The sequence below is a fragment of the Salvia splendens genome, chromosome 14, assembly GCF_004379255.2.
Source record: "Salvia splendens isolate huo1 chromosome 14, SspV2, whole genome shotgun sequence".
Classification (NCBI taxonomy): Eukaryota; Viridiplantae; Streptophyta; class Magnoliopsida; order Lamiales; family Lamiaceae; genus Salvia; species Salvia splendens.
Genome location: NC_056045.1, coordinates 510,627 through 527,784, shown reverse-complemented (window position 1 = coordinate 527,784; position 17,158 = coordinate 510,627). Strand labels below are relative to the sequence as shown.

Genomic DNA, 17,158 nt, shown 5'->3' with positions numbered 1-17,158 from the left:
TATATTGTTACGGTTAAATGGTCATATACAAAAGAAGTAAATTTGCATTTTTTTTTTCAAAAGATAATATTACGATAGCAAATATATATGAAAAATATAAAAAGAATTTAAATAGGATTGAGATTTTATTGATTTAATCCAACTAAAACGACAATTTTAAACTTTATTTGGAACCAAACCGTAGTAGCTTCCCATTTGCATGTGCGACGTCTAAAAATAATATTATCTCCATCCCAAATAAAATACTAGAAAATTTAATAATGGCATAAATTTTAGTAGTACAAAATAGAAGAAATATTATAAAATAAAATGAGGCCACTTCAATAGAAAGTGACAAGAAAGAGAGCTGAAGGACTTGTCTTCAAACTTTTGCTCACGGCTTTAGATTCAGAAAAAAATGGCCAACGTGGAAAATTATGCAGGGTCTTAAAGATGGTAATCGAGAGAGGCGAGATTCATAAGGCAATTCATACATAGACCATTTTGGGAGTGGAGAATGATTTGTATTTGTTGTGTGTCTTTGAGAGGCAAATCACCTATTTATAGGGTGATTTGAGACTCTTCAATACACTAATCAATGTATCTTCACACAAAATTCTTTTTATTGTTTTGTCTTGATACTGTTTATTCAACAGTATTTGGAGATCAAGAAAAAATATATATTATCAATTTATTAGCAATATCTATTTGATATTAGTTAACATTAAGATAAAACGGAATATTATTCTTAACCCACTTGCTATTCATCCAACTTTTCTCTATTATTAGTCAAGTATACTCGATCAATCTATATTTAAATAGTGAACCAAGAAAATTCTATGATGAAAATTAGTAACAAAAATACCTTGTTTATTACTACCATTTAGAAAAAAATCAATATCAAAGTCTACATGCTTTCATGAAATCCAACTTTTGTATAGTATGATAATATCAATGAAATGAAATAGAAAAGTAGAAGTCGTAAAATTTTGGTTTGAAAATTCAAATAAAAAAATGACTTTTCATCACTATTAAGCTAGTTTTCATCAACATAAATAGTATTGTCAATAAAAGCAAGCTGCATATATATGATAATGAAGTCAAGGTGGGGCTACGTATATTTCATACAATAGTCCACCAGATTCTGTTATAAAAGAAATGAATTTGTCCATATAAGGCTACAATTTATAGTACTAACAGATATAGAAAAAGAGAGATATTAAGGTCCATGGTTATGGATAGAAAGGGAAAGAGTTATTGTTGGTTGAGTTTGTGTTTATTGGGTTCTACAATTGTTAATATATACTTTTTGAGTGATTTATATATTGATGGGAAGGTGAAGGTGAAGGTGAAGGTGAGTTGGAGTGAAGAAGGTGCAGCAAAAGCAGAAGAAGTTGCATCAATTTATTGTTCAAATCATGGAAGAGCTTATTTGGATGGAGTTATTGGTGAAGATGGGAAGCCTGTTTGTGAGTGCCACACTTGCTATCTTGGCTCTGATTGCTCTTTATTATCACCTCATTGTGCTGCTGATGCTGACAGGTTCTCTCTCTCTTCTCTCTTCTCTCTTCTCTCTTCTCTCTTCTCTCTTCTCTCTTCTTTCTTCTTTCTTCTTTCTTTGTGTCTTCTCTCTTCTCTCTTCTCTCTTCTCTCTTCTCTCTTCTTTCTTCTTTCTTCTTTCTTCTTTCTTTGTGTAGTTTGAAGGAAATCATGCTGTATGATGAATTACAAGATATGAAATCTCTTGTAGATGGTATAATCAGTCTCTCTCTCCAAAGTGTATAGTTAACTAATCATGTTATTTAAGAAAAGATTTTTCTCTAAATAAGGTGGGTCTTATTTTTCTTACTTTACCAATTATATATTAAAACACGTATCGTTTCAAATATTGTATCCATTTATTTGAAACTTATACCACTAGGGCTAACCATCCCATAAAATTAGGGACACCTCATTTTTTCCGTCCATCCCATAAAATAGCTTATTTCTATTTATGAAAAGTTCTCCACAATTCATTACTATTATATTATATCCATTTATTTGAAACTTATACCACTAGGGCTCACCATTAAACACTATTAATAATGTGAGTCTCACTATCCATTAACACTATTTTAACTACTCTTTTATCTCTCTTACTTTATTAATTATACGTTAATTTGCATGTCATTCCAAATATCTCTATTTTATGGGATAGAGTATTGTTTTAGTTTTTCTTCTGCAAGAAATGTAGTACTAAGAAAACGAAGGTAAAGAAAGATTGACTTCGGACCTCACGGTCCGAACTTCTCTTTTATGGTTAAGAGCCGTCAAAGCATCCATCGGTCTGACCTAGCCGACGGCTCGGCCAAGCCAATACCTAAAAATTCCGATCCAGTCATGTTATTATGGCCCATAACAATTCAAAACCATTGTGAATCTTATCTACTACTACTATGAGGTTTAACTCAATTTATTTTTGTCCAAGTGTAGTGGTGATCCACTATTCCTTGAGCCCTTCTGGATGCACCATGCATCCAGCAGTGCAGTTCTTATCTCAGGTTGGCACAGAATGAGCTACAACTTCCCCGGCCCGACCGCCATCTCCGAGGTGCTCGACAGCCACATCCGACGCCTCCACCACGTGGCCAAAAACGCCCTAACCGATGGCAAATACATAGTCTTTGGTGGCGGATCCACACAACTCCTCAACGCGGCCGTCTACGCCCTCTCCGCCAACCTCTCCTCCCCAGCAAGCGTCGTTGCAGCCGTCCCCTCCTACCCGGTTCGCCTCCCCTCATAACCCTAAATGCCCAACTAAATCCATCCTCTAATAAACTTTGTTTCCACCATGTAGCTTTACAAGACTCAAACAGATTTCTTCCAAAACAAGAACTACGCCTTCAAAGGCGACGCCTCGTTGATGAGCAACGCCTCGTATGCAAACACCAACGTGATCGAGTTCGTGACCTCCCCCAACAATCCAGATGGGAATCTCAAGGAGGCTGTGTGCAAAGGACCTTGTGTGAGAGCTATTTATGATCATGCCTATTTTTGGCCTCATTTTACAGCAATTCCTTCCCCTGCTGATGAAGATGTCATGATTTTTACCATGTCCAAGCTCACCGGTCACGCAGGAAGCAGATTCGGGTAACCATTCATCCTTGCTTTTCCCATTTTCTTCAAGAATTAAAACCAACTTATTCAAGAATAGGACAGTTTGTAGGCTGCAATCTCCCCTGTTTCACCACATTGCTTATCAATATTTTTCAAGATTCCTTTTATATTTTAGTAAATAAAATATCATTTCACATTCTACCACAATATCAGCAATTAAATCATACTAGAATAAACCATTCAATAATTTGAATAAAACACTATTGTTAATTCTAACTTGTAACCAAGGCTGCAATCGCCCCTGTTTCACCAAATTGAATAATATGGTATACGAAAACCTCAAATTTTCTCGATGTCTAACGACAGATGGGCACTCGTGAAAGACGAGGAAGTATACAATACCATGATAACGTACATAACAGTAGCAGAGATGGGAATCTCAAGAGAGACTCAACTTAGAGCTCTGCAGCTTATGAAAGCAATTCTTCGTGGAGATGGCAAGGAGATCTTCAATTATGCATTCGAGAAGATGAGTGCGCGTTGGGGGAAATTGAGCCGGATTTTCTCGAAGTCGAAGCGTTTCTCCATCCAAGAAATCCCACCATTGTACTGCAACTTCTTTGATAAAGTTAGGGGACCTTCTCCAGGTGATCATTTGGACTCAAATCTTGAATATAGATGTTTATTTATGAGGATAATAAATAAAAATGGTTTCTTTCATCTTTGAATTTGATGGAAAATTCAAGATTGTGTTGTTGCTATGATCAAAATATATGTAGTGGTGTTATTGAAACATTTCAAAAATTGTCTTAAAATTTTCAAGAATGATCAAATGTCATGACTATTTATTTGTTTATTATTCATTCACCCTCTTTTTATAAAATAGCTATATTAATACTATAACATATGATATTGTTAGGTTATGCATGGGTGAAATGTGAAAGAGAAGAAGACGTAGATTGCACAAGAGTTCTCCGGGAAGCAAACATCATCGGTCGGGCCGGCAGCTTGTTCAGCGTCGCTGACCTCTACGTCCGTCTCAGCCTGCTCAAGGGTGACGATGACTTCAATCTACTATTGAATCGTCTCGAGAAATTAGTGGACGAGGAAGGCGGGCCAGAGGCCGTGTCAAGCTTTTAACGATCAATCTCATAGTTGAGGGAGCTGGATGTTATATTCTATAGTATAATGTTGTACAAAATTATTCAACTTGAAATTGCTTCTCATTTATATCAAATTAAGACTCCTCATTCTCACTTACTTCCACACACAAAAAGTAAAAAGATTAATTATTTTGTTGGATATGAATTCAAGTGATGTGATTATTGTCAAAATAAAGTGTAAAAAACCATTATTTACACACTAGAGAGAGAGAATGAGTTATCCAAACAATAAGAACTGATATGGATACATGGGAGTAGTCTAGAAAATTATTACAAGAAGAGTGAGTGGTAATATCTATTTTGCAGTCTGAGTTGAGTTTCTTTTGCTTAAACAAACATCAAACGATAATGGAATTAGCCCCAACTATAGTGCCTTTTTCTTCCTTTCATCAACTTCAGCCCCCTACTTTCACACAGATATAGCACACCCTAATTCCTTCGCAGCCGAACCCACAAACTCGATGGGCAGCCCCGTTGCAAGCCTGCTGTGCGCTTCCCACGTCAAGCACTTCTCGATGTCAGCTTGCCAGTCAATGGTGCCTATCTTGTTCAAGTACTGCTGGTACCGTGGGTTGTGGATTATGTTCACATCCGGTGGTTTGGTCTTTGGCTTCAGTGAACCGTTGTGTAGGATTGCGCGGAGAACCGAGGTGCTGAGCGCGCGGACATGGGCGCTCGGGTGAGAAACGCAGCGAACTGTGGCTGGGAGGCGACACTGCAAATAAAATAACCATGCTGTAAATCAGAAACAGGGGTAGGAACACGTCGTTTTCTATGAATTCGCGTTTATGCATGGGACACGAGACGTGATGTGGAAGAGTTTTTAGTACCTTCAAGAGGTTTGAGAGGCCATCTACAACAGCTAATCCTGACTCTCCCCATTCAAGCACGGCTTGAATTGCTCTTGCCGTTACTTCCAGAAGCTGGTCGATATTTGAGTAACGAGGAAGTGAGTAATACAATAAACGGACATTATTACTTAGAGATGGGAATTCCTATCCGAAATTTTACCTCCAGCTGAGGTAAAGTGCATGCTTCTCCATCAACAAGCATCCCGTCCGTGGCACGGAGGAGGACGTCTGATGCACTAGCAAGAATTACTAGCGACTCTGCGGCCTCATGATTCCTCATTAACTCAACAATCACTTTCACGATTCTCTGGTTGACTCTCCACATCTTTTGCCCAAGATCGTCGTCCTTAGCAATCCAAGGTTTCAATTCCCTCTCCGCCTGACAAACAATAACATCCAGGAAAGTGACTAAACAGATGGTATGTAATTGATAGAATAAACACAACTGAAATGCATATAATAATTATTGACTCTAGCGAAAGAGAGTTCACAATAAATTGAGAGCGGAAATTCAAGTAAAACAAAATCGGGACCTGAAGGACAACGGCTGTTGCAGCTTTTGCTGGTGATGCCGATACTACATTGCAGAGTGCAGCCACCACCTGTAAATTTTTTCAATGGAAACAAATAAACACCGTATTAGGCTTACAATCAATGGGAGGCGAAAAAAAAGTACAGAAATAGGAAAGGCCAGCGAGAAGTTCAATTTATACCTGTCTCCATCCTTGCTGGGCAGATGTGCTCTCAGCACTGGGTTGTGTCTCAGGCGAAACAATCAATTTGTGCCAAAGCAGTGAAACAACAGAGAAACATAGTTCTTGCTTCTCAGCAAGAACAGACCTCAGAAGAACATTCCCACTGCAATTAAATCCTATATGCCTATCCATCGTCAAGAAGTTGGCCAAATCCGAAGCATCTATAGGGAAATTTGCAATTCCTTTGTCCATTGAACATCTTCCAGCTTCGCCAGAATCATACTTCCTATGACAAACTAAATCTTCAGAACGAGGCAAGTTTTCACATGGTGACAAAGAGGGACGATCTGGTTCTGATTGGCGACAGCTACCACAATTTTTAAGCTTTTTACCATGAAAACATGAAGAAATTTCCTTCAGTGATGGCGCATGGAGTAGGTGAGCCTCCAATGGCTCAGCTTTGTTGACTATAGACGCAACAACTTTGCTGTGAATATCGATCAGACTGAAGAGGGACGACGCCCTAGAATAAATTTCACTGTCCCACTTGCATCTCACCAGGGTGGAAAGAGCACGCATGCATGCCTTTGAGCGTCTAAACAAATCAGAAACATGAGCAGCAACCATAGCGGCAGCCACTATTTCATTTGAACTGTAGCTCCAGGAAGTGCCAATCGAAGATGGTTTTAAAGAAAATAGGGCCTCTAGGATTGCTAATATTCTGCGAGTGTGATCAACAGCTGAATCAATACCACTCTGCAACTGACTGGACAGGTCATTCACTTTCGCAGGCTTAGCAATGTCAGAAACATTTCTCGCACCTACGCCGTTACTTCCTTTTAAGATCAAAGGGAAGAGCTGGAGTTCACATGATAAGGCACAAACAGCAGCAATAACATAAGAATCAAATGCTGCTACGGGCCCCTGTTTCTTGCACTGTTTATTAATTTCTGATTCCCTTTCCTTCCATCCGTCTTCACCTACATATTCAGAATGAGATTTTTCACCTTTGGGGCGCTTGCTGCTATTGGGCTGCGCTTCATGGCTGACACAGACAGTTAAGACAACAAAAAGAAGGCGGGAGGCAAGCTCTACAGAAGCACACGACTCTAAGAATAGTGCGTGAACCATTGTGCGAAGCTCCGCCACAGCAAGATTCTTGGATGCGGACCCAAAAATATATCTGGTCTTCCTAGTTTGTTCTCTAGAGGACTCAGGTGGGAATGTCCTTTGTAGAATTGCTTCAACGGTAGCAACAAATATTTTCATAAGACAGGTTTCGGAAGGGCTTCCACGAGGAAGATATTCAAGTACTTTAAGAAGAGGAATGTACAAGTTCCATGATAGTACGGGAGGCTGCAGCGGTGTTGCAACTATGATATCTGGAAGATCAACTGCAGAAGAACTTAAAGGTATCAAACCGTAAGCAGCTTCCCATATCGTACAAATTCGCCATTCAACCTCTGGACCATGTGCACAAAGCATAGATACAATCCCTTGGGCAGTAGCTTCTACGGTAGCTTCTGCTGCAGGCAATTCTCTTTGCTGAAAATAATAAGCAGCTTCTGGTTAAAATGCACGAATGATTGACAAACAAAATTATGTCAAGATTGCGGCCATTCTGAGCTTTTAGCAGATGAGGTACCTGCTTTCTTTCAGACGAAATATAACCACCTAGAGGCTGGTGCTGAAGTTCAATACCATCAACTTGTCTGAGTGGGGGAAAAAGTAAAGCTGGTTGAGAAAGTATTCGGAAAAGTAAGGCAGCTGCAGCATCTGCAGCAATTCCAGCTCGCATAGACATCGCAATCCCAATTGCTCGTAGGAAATGCAAGTGCATCCAATTCCTTGGGAGCTGGATCATAATAGCAAACAATCAAGATTTTCGTGCAGATTAACCAGAGACAGATCTTCCCATTTACAATAGAGCCTTTTTAAGTGCCAACATATCCATATTCAGATTAGTCACACATAAATCTTTTGACTTTACATCTAATATTCTTTGGATTGCAACTTCATTCATTGATACTATAATTTTCAGTTGATTGTTAAAAGTTTATTAGATTGAGAGAAAGAGAAGAGTAAGTATAATATACCCTCATGCCTGTGGCATAGTCTTCTGCTGCTCGAAGAAGCTCCACTAGTTGTACAGCAGCATCAAGAGCATCTGGAGCCCAGGAGGGCGGAGCCTCTAGAAGTCCAAGAAGGAGCCTTTGGGTAGCACTTGGACTGGCAATTGCATAGTATCTAAAACCAGCAGAAAGGAAAATTAACCTCATGATAAGAATCCTTGGATCTTCTAAAACACAAATACAGAAACTAACCTGTGAAAGAGACGTGCATAAGGTTCAAGTGCTGGCAGACCAGCGACTAGATGTTCATCCATAGGTGTTGTTGGAGGTGGAAGAAGAAGTGCAGGGACGGCGGCTGCAGTCAAAGTAGCAGTTTCATATCGAGCTACTTCCTCGTCACATACACTAAGTATAACTCCAGCACCATTAGCAACGGCCCACCTCGGAGTTGATGGCATAAGCTGGGGATGCTTCCCAGATCCACGAGAAGTGGCTGAGATTATAAGTGGTAATAACTATTGTCAGGAAAATTGGTCGTGCTTCAGCTCTACTAAAATCTCAGAAAGACAAACCAGAGTTTCAAACAGCTGTAAATTTAGTATGGTAGTGAGCATTATAAAGAGCATTTAAGGTGCAAAAACAAATTCTTACAGAGTATTATTTGATTTAATATGAGATAACACATTATTTTTCCATCGATTCTCTGTAGACATATCAATATTACTCCATAACAGATGTATCCAATCTGCTATAAAACAATATTGTAGTGACACTAGCTACCATAAATTACTAAATCAAACTTATGGTAATAAGCTCTTTTTCCAAATGATTTGTGGAAAGTCCCAAACTTACCAAATCTGTTAAGTAATACAGCAGTGAATGTGATTAAGTTATTATAATGCAAAGCAGAAGAATTTCTGGCACCAAGAGTAACTTTTATTTTTAATAGTGAAAAGAACGTTCAATGTAGACTTAGTTGATGAAAACATCACTGACCAGTTATAGGCGGTTTTAACTCTCCAGCAGCATATTTTCCCATAACACCACCGCACCTACAAAATATGTTGAAATCAGATATTTATGCAGCTAACTTGGATGAAAACCAATTTAATTTAATAAGAGATGCATAATGAAATGGGCTACATAATCATGCATGCAAAATTTGCATATCGGGAAGGAATGATATTTTAAAATTTGAAGGTTACATAATAATGAGGTATACAGTCACAATCTTTAGTTTCTTTCGAACAGTAAGGTGTAATTTCGAATTTGGATAATAATGTAATCAGTGCTGGCGTGCAACAGTCCATTCGTGGCACTACTTACCATCGAAAATAATCACTCCTTATACCAAGAGGTGTGGCAAGCAAAATATCAGTGATCCAGGGAGACAGTGGCCTCAAAGGTTTCCTCTCTGCCAGTGAGGAGGGTGAAGAAGAAGGCTCTCCATCTATTGACTTGCTAGTTGATGCATGATCTCCACTGCTACTTCTATCGGGTAAATTTTCATGGCGTTCAAACTTGTAAATTGGCCTGTTATAGTGTGTCAATATTCTTAGTATCTCACCACATGCAAGGGCCCACTGCTCCGAATACTCATTCTGCAATTAAAGATGATACAATCACTGCCATGTATCTTTTTGAATTTTGAGTATTTAAAATCAGTTCATATATTAAAAAGAAAATAATGCCATCAGGACACAATATAAAAGAAATACTAGCTGATAGTGGAGAGAAATCACACATACATCAGTTCATAAAAATGAAATAAAAGCAAATTCAGAGTAATAACAGGCAGTAAATTGGTAAACTCGTAGTACCTCGCTGTTTGGACAAAACAAGGAAATGAAAGAAGCAAATGGTGGACCGCTTCTGTCATATTCAAGTGTGCAATCAATAATACATGAAATAATAGGAAGTAGAACAGCATGGCCATGCTCCGGATGGTGAAGAACAAAAGTTGCTGTAAAGAAGGAAAATAAAAGTTAAAAGGAAATCCTGAAGCAATCTGAACTTTATATAACAATTCAACCATTATATGAAAAATACCAAGAACATCGTCAAAAAGTCTGTTCTCCTTGGATGGATACCGGCTACGGATTAACTGCAAAACAAGCATTAAAATTTTATTAAGAAAATTTTGCTTCAGCAAACAAACAAACTGTAAGAAAAAAGAAAAAGGTTTCTCCTTTTGGTTGTTTGTATTAAGATAACAATAACATGTAGTGAAAAGAAAATACCTCTGCTATGTCATCAGCAAATTGTTCTGAGGTGAACTGTCCGAAATATTCAACATATGCAGTAATTTGAGCCTACAATGAAGTTCATAATTCATTTAGGATGTTAGTATCTGAAAGGAAAAAAATTCACAAACTTTAGAAACAAATATTACATGTATACAAGATCAACAGTTATAAAATAAAGCGTAACAAATTATAATATGAATAAAATAGTGAAAATATCTGTTACCAAAAAGGGCTAATAAAATCATGCACTATTTATAACCAAAAAGAGAAGAAAAATGAAAGACTGCAGCTTATCAGGAACATCTATTATTGGATACAAGAACTATGAATAAACATGTGGAGCAAAAATTGTTTAATTTGGAAATACACCTTTCGTTGTTCTGCATCTTGTGGAGGCGGCCAAAATAATGAAGAGAACTGCAAACTGTCGATCCACTTCTCATTTGATGTTGCCATAAACCTATCTATTTAAGCAAGGTGCAAGCAGTAAGTAAAGCAACGATTTCCATGAAAGCTCTACCAATCCAGGATCAACAGACTATAATTCAGCATTTTATGAATCCAAATTAAAAGGATAGCTCGTTCAAACATTGATTATGGATGCAACATAGCTCCTAGTTTAAGTCAAATAGTGGAAGAAATTTACAGCATGCAAGCTTGCACACGAAATAATCTGAGTGTACAGTGCCCTGCAAGACCACAAAATCATGGAAGTTCGAATTAACCACTTTAAGTGGGGGGTCAAACCAGCTCAGAACCAACTTTATTATGTCAAAGAGTAAACCTCATCCAAATAGTCATTTGGCACCTTAAGAAGAAGAAAAAGAACGTAATTTTATCCATCAGAAATTAGAAATTAAGCTCAAGTGCACTTTTTCTCTTATACTTTAATCTCTGGTTTGTATAAAGATTACATCTTACCAATTATGAATTACGCATAGTATAATTTAATTATCCTAAAAAACAGTATATAACTAAAAAGATTGTGTTTGTTATATAATCTGATTAAAACCCCAGATAAGTTCAATTATGATGGGGATCCACATGCTCAATTATTTTCCTAATTAAGAAGGAAAAATTCTAACGAACATAATCAAATCTCCAGCTATACAAACTCTGTGCCAGTTAAATAATTTCCTGAAATCCTCCAAAACTCAACACCTAAAAGATTGCTGCATTTTTTAAATCACAGTATAACTCCTTAACTTGATTTCTTTTCCCTCTCCCTTTAAGAATAAAATCATAATTCTCAAAAGTAAATCTAAGTCAATCGATTCTAAAGCAATCAGAACACAAGCTCCGTCTGAGCACAGTTTCGTAATTTTTCTCAGTCATCCGATACCTAATCCTCTCAGGAAGCTTAAATCACAGCATTTTCTACAGCTAAAAAAATTAAATCACAAATCACTAACACAAACAATACTGATTACACCTAAATAACCAAAGCAGAGGCAGTCGCACCTCGATTCAGTGTTACGGAGCGAAACACGGGAAGTATTACTGTATCCTGAGACGAGGCTGCAGTTTCCGAGGTAGGATTTTTTGGGTGGAGAGAGATTAGAGAGAGAAAACAGAGGTTAGAGAGAGAAATGAGAGAGAGAATGAGATCTTTAACTGGAATCTCCCTCTGCATACGTGGCTATGATATTTTCGTCATGCCTCAGCTAAGCCATGTGGCATGCCATGTACATCACATAATCATGTGGCATGCCATCATCATGAGAATTAAATCCAATTTTCTCACCTTGCGACCGGTTAAAACGATTTAATTATGTTATGTGTATCGTTTATTTATTTAATATAGTATTATAATTTATTTAATATTTTACTATATTTATTTACTATCTTACTACTATAATATAGTAAAATGACCGGTTACTTTTCTCAACTTTTTTATTCCAATTCTAAAAATCTACTAGTATTATAATTTATTTAATATTTTACTATATTAGAGCACATTTATAAATTTTACAGAGTGCATATTTTCTTTATTAATATTATATCGGTTATCATCAACTTCGAAATTATTCCCACAATATTTAATTTTTTGAGAGTTGAGACTTGAGAGCACCTGAGCACTAAATTGATTTTGACAATTTGTTACAAAATCAAATTACGACCTCGACAATCAACATATATTGTTTGTTAATTTGTTTCCAAGTAAAACATTTTTCACAAAAAAAATCCTATAACTAAATTAATTAACTAAATAACGTCTTTAAGTGAGTACTATTACTTAGTAAATAAATGAAATATACATGTAACTAAATTATCTAAATACTAACTTCTTTTGATGTTAGGTCAGTTTGTATATAGTTGGTTTATGTCTATATATTTTCAGCCAAATAGTTTGGTAAACAATAGTGTCAAATGTCCAATAAATTAAAAAAGCAAACCATGTTGTCAACTTGTATGTCCCATCTTTTTTCCTAAATCATATAGATATATACGTGATGCTAAATTATTGTTTTGGGAGAAAAAAGGCGCAAGTAGTTTTGAATTTATAATTATAAATAATATAGTTTTAATTATAGGTGATCAAATATAATCATATAAGCAATGGATGGTTACTAATGTACATAAATATTGTGGGAAATAAACAGGTCCATTAATATTCCTCACTATATGTCGGAAAATATATCTAATTGTTTATTTAAATTAAGTTTACCATAAGGTCCATAATAACAGCATGGTGTGTCTTGCACAACTGAAAAATGAAAGGAGTTTTAAAACTTGAAAGTGGGTATTAAGTAAAAAGGTAGAAAATAAATAAATAATATTCTGAGTATGAAAATTAGAAGATATTTAAAATTCCATCCACATCTTTTGCAAGTGTTATTGGGTTGACTTAAAATCCACTAATTTTTATTTTAATGTGTCAGTGCAATTATATAAGTTTCATTTTTATTTGACTTTCTAAGATATATTATAAATTCTTTATTCTTTCACTGTGGTCTTATTATTAGTGTAACAACTGTTAAGGTGTGTTACAAATATATAGATTGTGTAGTGAGTAATTGTTCTTCATATATTGGTATTTTTTTTGTTTGTTTCATTGATGGTTTAATATACATAAATCTTAATTTCCAATTCGCATAGTGTTTTGAAGCACTCTCTTGCTCCATTTTTAGGAAGATTGCAATCATTGCATTTTTGCTATTAAATTTTTCTATGATAGTACTTCTTTTTAACATGATATGAAGAGGTGTTTTGTTTTTTAAAATTAAAACAGTTTGAGATTATTTGAGATTTAATCTATCTAAGATTGCATGAAATTAATTTTCACATAAAAACGGTTAGATATATGAGATAGGACTAATTCTATGTAATATATATTTCGAGATTAAATATCAAGTTACATAACAGTATTCATAATTCTATGAGTCTAGTTTATTCTAGCAAACTAAATCCCCCTACCCCAAAAAAAATACATGGACTTGTGTGTAAGATGATCACATGGGTCAAAATTTATGAGTCTAAGTCACATTTGGATCCAAAAACTGTAAACTATAAAGTAATTAATGCATAAACTTATAAGATACAGTCTCACCTTGAGGCATATTGAAATTTGAATCTGATCCATAGTTATCAAAACATCGAATTACAAATTGATATTGGTTTGGATCAGTTTCACGTTCCGATTGTCGCACGTAACATTTGTCATCGTTGAATATGCATAATTTCCGAAGAAGCAGAAGATTGATAAATGGTGAGACGGTGAATAAAGCAACATATGCAAATATTTATATGAAACCGTCCCACCTTGGAATAGTTGAAACCTAAATTAAATCCATATCTAATGATCTATCAGCCGAAATACAAATCAAGATCTTGATCCGTTTCATACTCAGACCGTCGCTCGCACGTAACATTTTTAGTTGTTGAATATGTGCTTGAATTTGAATATCCCAAGAATCCACTCAAATATATTCACCTTAATTTACAAAAATTAAAAGAAAAAAAAGAGATGAAAGCTTAGCTGTAGATATATATATATATATATATATAGAGGGTAGTGATCAAAGTATAACTAATATTAAGTGTATAACTAGAGAACAAATCTCATGCACACATTATCTTAATCCAATGATTAAAATAAGTAAACATTTTTAGTTAATAAAAAACTGCATGAGGGCATTTTTGGAAATCAACTTTGTTCCCCTCAATTTCGACGTTTCTTCACATTTTGAGCAGTGCTGCAGATCTTTTAATTATGCTTCTGTTTCAACTTCTGATTCCATGTCATTCGCCTAATTTTATTCAATCAGAATTCATGTTCTAATTTTGCGTATGGATTCATGAATTTAGATTCTATAGATTTAACTTTGCAGTTGTGCAGTGGAAGAAGGATTTAGTTCACTGAGATGGAAATGTCCACTCCGTCGCCATCGCAACGCCCGCGGAATCATCAATACCAGAAAAACCTAGGTTTTTGCACATAATCTCGATCTCGTCGTCGATACCTTGAACCCTAAAACTCTGCCTCCCACCATACAAATCGAGCGACCGTGTGTGCAGAGACTCCTCCGACGCGGTGTAGTACGACGAAGATGACGACGGAGGAGCTGAGGCGGATGAGAGCGAGTAATCGTATTTGATATTCTTCCTCACGTTACGCCGATCAAGCCTCGGTTTCACCTGGAGCACGCGGTGGTGTCGCTGAGCGAGGGGCTGCAGGAGGCCAACGCGGCGCGCCAGTACGCGGAGGCGGTGGAGGAGGAGGGGGAGTCGTCGTTCGAGGACCCTGACCGCGTGGGGCCGGTCAGGCTCGACTGCAAGGTGTACGAGAGGGAGCTGGCGAACGTGATGGTGTGGTCATGCCGCCACGTCTGCGTCTGCAAGCGATGCGATGCTGCCCTGTTTGCCGGATGGTGAAGACCACCAGCGTGGAAGTGTGTCTCCCTCTTGATTGAATTGATTTAAATTGTTTGCGGTTTTAAATTTGTAACGATTGGATATTGGTTTGTATTTTGGTATGTACTGTTACTAATTTACTATAGTAAAATTGGCAAGATTTTAGTATGTAATGATTATAAATGCATAAGAAACAATGCAAATGTATTGTTACTAATTTAACCAAAGAATCATCCCTCTTACCCTGGAACACAACACTATAACCATGATTTTACTTCACTCTTGTTCACAAAACACATCACTGTTATCATGATTTTACTTCACTCTTGTTCACAAAACACATCACTCTTACTATGATTTTACTTCACTCTTGTTCACAAAACACATCGCCCTTATCATGATTTTACTTCACTCTTGTTCACAAAACACATCGCTCTTATCATGATTTTACTTCACTCTTGTTCACAAAACACATCACTCTTATCATGATTTTACTTCACTCTTGTTTACGAAACACATCACTCTTATCATGATTTTACTTCACTCTTGTTCACAAAACACATCACTCTTATCATGATTTTACTTCACACTTGTTCACAAAACACATCACTCTTATCATGATTTTACTTCACTCTTGTTCACAAAACACATCACTTTTATCATGATTTTACTTCACTCTTGTTCACAAAACTTATCACTCTTATCATGATTTTACTTCACTCTTGTTTACGAAACACATCACTCTTATCATGATTTTACTTCACTCTTGTTTACGAAACACATCACTCTTATCATGATTTTACTTCACTCTTGTTCACAAAACACATCACTTTTAGCATGATTTTACTTCATTGTTGTTAACAAAATACATCACTATTAGCTCCAAGGGAAATAAATAAACAAATACCATCTTGTATATCAATAATGCTGATCGTAAAAAAAGCCATAAATAGATCCTTTCGAACATTAAAATAACCTTCTACAAATAGGATGTCATGTCAACATAAAAAATTCTCCTTAGTCCTTATATCTGAAAAGATTATGAATCTCCATAAAGCTTGTTTGATGGACAATGGATCTAGAAATTCATCTTTCTTCAACAAATTCATCTTTGACAACTATAAGAGATTAAATCCAAAAGAGAATTTCTAGGACCTGTGTGTAGTCGACATTAATGAATGAATGCATATAAATAAGACAGTGAATGATTAGAAGAGCAGCCCCTCCTCTCCGCCGCCGACCAATGTGAGACGCCAGCCTACGGCGAGGAAGAAGGTGCGCCTAATCGGCGATCTCTGTTATGGAACAAAGCGATCCACTACTACATCTCGTACGACGCTCTCTCCGCAAACAGGATCCCTAGCCCGCCGCGCTCCGGCCGCTCCTACTCTCGCGGCTGCTCCGCCATCACCCCCGCACCATAGAAAAGCATAAAATTTTGTGTTGATAATTTTGTATGTGCAATGGCCATTATACCCCCTCTTTGTTATTGTGAAGTAAATTAGTGATAGGGGAACTAATTTCTCCTTTAAATTCAAAAATTACATGTATTAATACTAGCCCTTGATTTTTTTGATCTTGTGGCTATGATTTATTCTCTAGTTATTTGGTTAAGGTGTGTTTCCCATAGATCACTACCCTGTATATATATACAGGCCCGGCCCTGGGGGGGTCGAGCAGTGCCCCCGCCCCGGGCCCCCAAAACGTTGGGGCCTCCAAAATCCAAATACATACATGAGTATATACATGCTACTGGGCAAGGTCCAAGCAAGAAACAAGAGCCCACAGCAGAGAGCCGCAAAGGCAGGCAGCGCTAAAGCCTAAATACAAGCTAATAAGCCTCACGTAAAATGATTATGGGGCCCCTCTTTTAGTTCCGCCCCGGGCCAATAAAAACTCAGGACCGGGCCTGTATATATATATATAAACATGTAAAAAGGAATAGTTTGGCCTAGTGGTGGTGGCTGGTGGGTGTCCATGTCGGGTAACGCGGGCAGCAGCTGCCCGAGGCATAAAGCCTAGCGAGCCAATGAGATTTCGGTGGCTGCGATTGAAACGGGCAGCTCAAAATATCTGGTCACTACGCCTTGGATATTTTCACATCCAATAGGGATTAAGCTTTTGATATAAAATAATATTTCTTTATTTTAATTAGGAGTTTTTAATCCATAATAATAATTACGAAGACGTGGCTCAACCAAA

At 36.9% G+C, this 17,158-nt stretch overlaps 2 protein-coding genes across 5 annotated transcripts; one reads left to right on the top strand and one right to left on the bottom strand.

Annotated features, from left to right (window-relative positions):
- Positions 1–1,112: 1,112 nt before the first annotated feature.
- On the top strand, positions 1,113–4,359 carry LOC121765760 (tryptophan aminotransferase-related protein 3-like). The gene is made up of 5 exons (XM_042161977.1): positions 1,113–1,521; positions 2,452–2,743; positions 2,816–3,108; positions 3,442–3,722; positions 3,995–4,359. The coding sequence occupies exons 1-5, from the start codon at positions 1,208–1,210 to the stop codon at positions 4,213–4,215; spliced, it is 1,401 nt and encodes a 466-aa protein (XP_042017911.1). The 5' UTR covers positions 1,113–1,207; the 3' UTR covers positions 4,216–4,359.
- Positions 4,360–4,455: 96 nt separating this feature from the next.
- On the bottom strand, positions 4,456–11,750 carry LOC121765758 (protein GIGANTEA-like). 4 transcript variants are annotated; one of them, XM_042161973.1, is made up of 16 exons: positions 11,564–11,750; positions 10,749–10,791; positions 10,472–10,562; positions 10,097–10,168; positions 9,906–9,960; positions 9,677–9,819; positions 9,183–9,457; positions 8,853–8,908; positions 8,109–8,349; positions 7,881–8,031; positions 7,430–7,639; positions 5,803–7,329; positions 5,623–5,691; positions 5,250–5,468; positions 5,069–5,161; positions 4,456–4,953 (listed from the first exon to the last, which is right to left on the bottom strand). In XM_042161973.1, exons 1-16 carry the CDS (start codon positions 11,733–11,735, stop codon positions 4,648–4,650), a joined length of 3,723 nt encoding a protein of 1,240 aa, XP_042017907.1. In that variant the 5' UTR covers positions 11,736–11,750; the 3' UTR covers positions 4,456–4,647. The 4 variants fall into 4 exon arrangements, with proteins under 4 accessions (XP_042017907.1, XP_042017909.1, XP_042017908.1 ...); XM_042161975.1 differs by having other exon boundaries at positions 10,472–10,566; positions 11,564–11,662; XM_042161974.1 differs by lacking the exon at positions 10,749–10,791 and having other exon boundaries at positions 10,472–10,566.
- Between the last annotated feature and the right edge of the window lie 5,408 nt (positions 11,751–17,158).

Bases quoted from the DNA above. Each gene is read 5' to 3' on its own strand.
- LOC121765760 (XM_042161977.1), top strand. From the start codon at position 1,208: ATGGTTATGGATAGAAAGGGAAAGAGTTATTGTTGGTTGAGTTTGTGT. The intron at 2,744-2,815 runs GTTCGCCTCCCC...TCCACCATGTAG, and splicing joins CAGCCGTCCCCTCCTACCCG to CTTTACAAGACTCAAACAGA. The intron at 3,723-3,994 runs GTGATCATTTGG...TGATATTGTTAG, and splicing joins AGTTAGGGGACCTTCTCCAG to GTTATGCATGGGTGAAATGT.
- LOC121765758 (XM_042161973.1), bottom strand. From the start codon at position 11,735: ATGCAGAGGGAGATTCCAGTTAAAGATCTCATTCTCTCTCTCATTTCT. The intron at 10,792-11,563 runs GTGCGACTGCCT...GTGGTCTTGCAG, and splicing joins CTCCGTAACACTGAATCGAG to GGCACTGTACACTCAGATTA. The intron at 7,640-7,880 runs GTATATTATACT...ATTATGATCCAG, and splicing joins ACTATGCCACAGGCATGAGG to CTCCCAAGGAATTGGATGCA.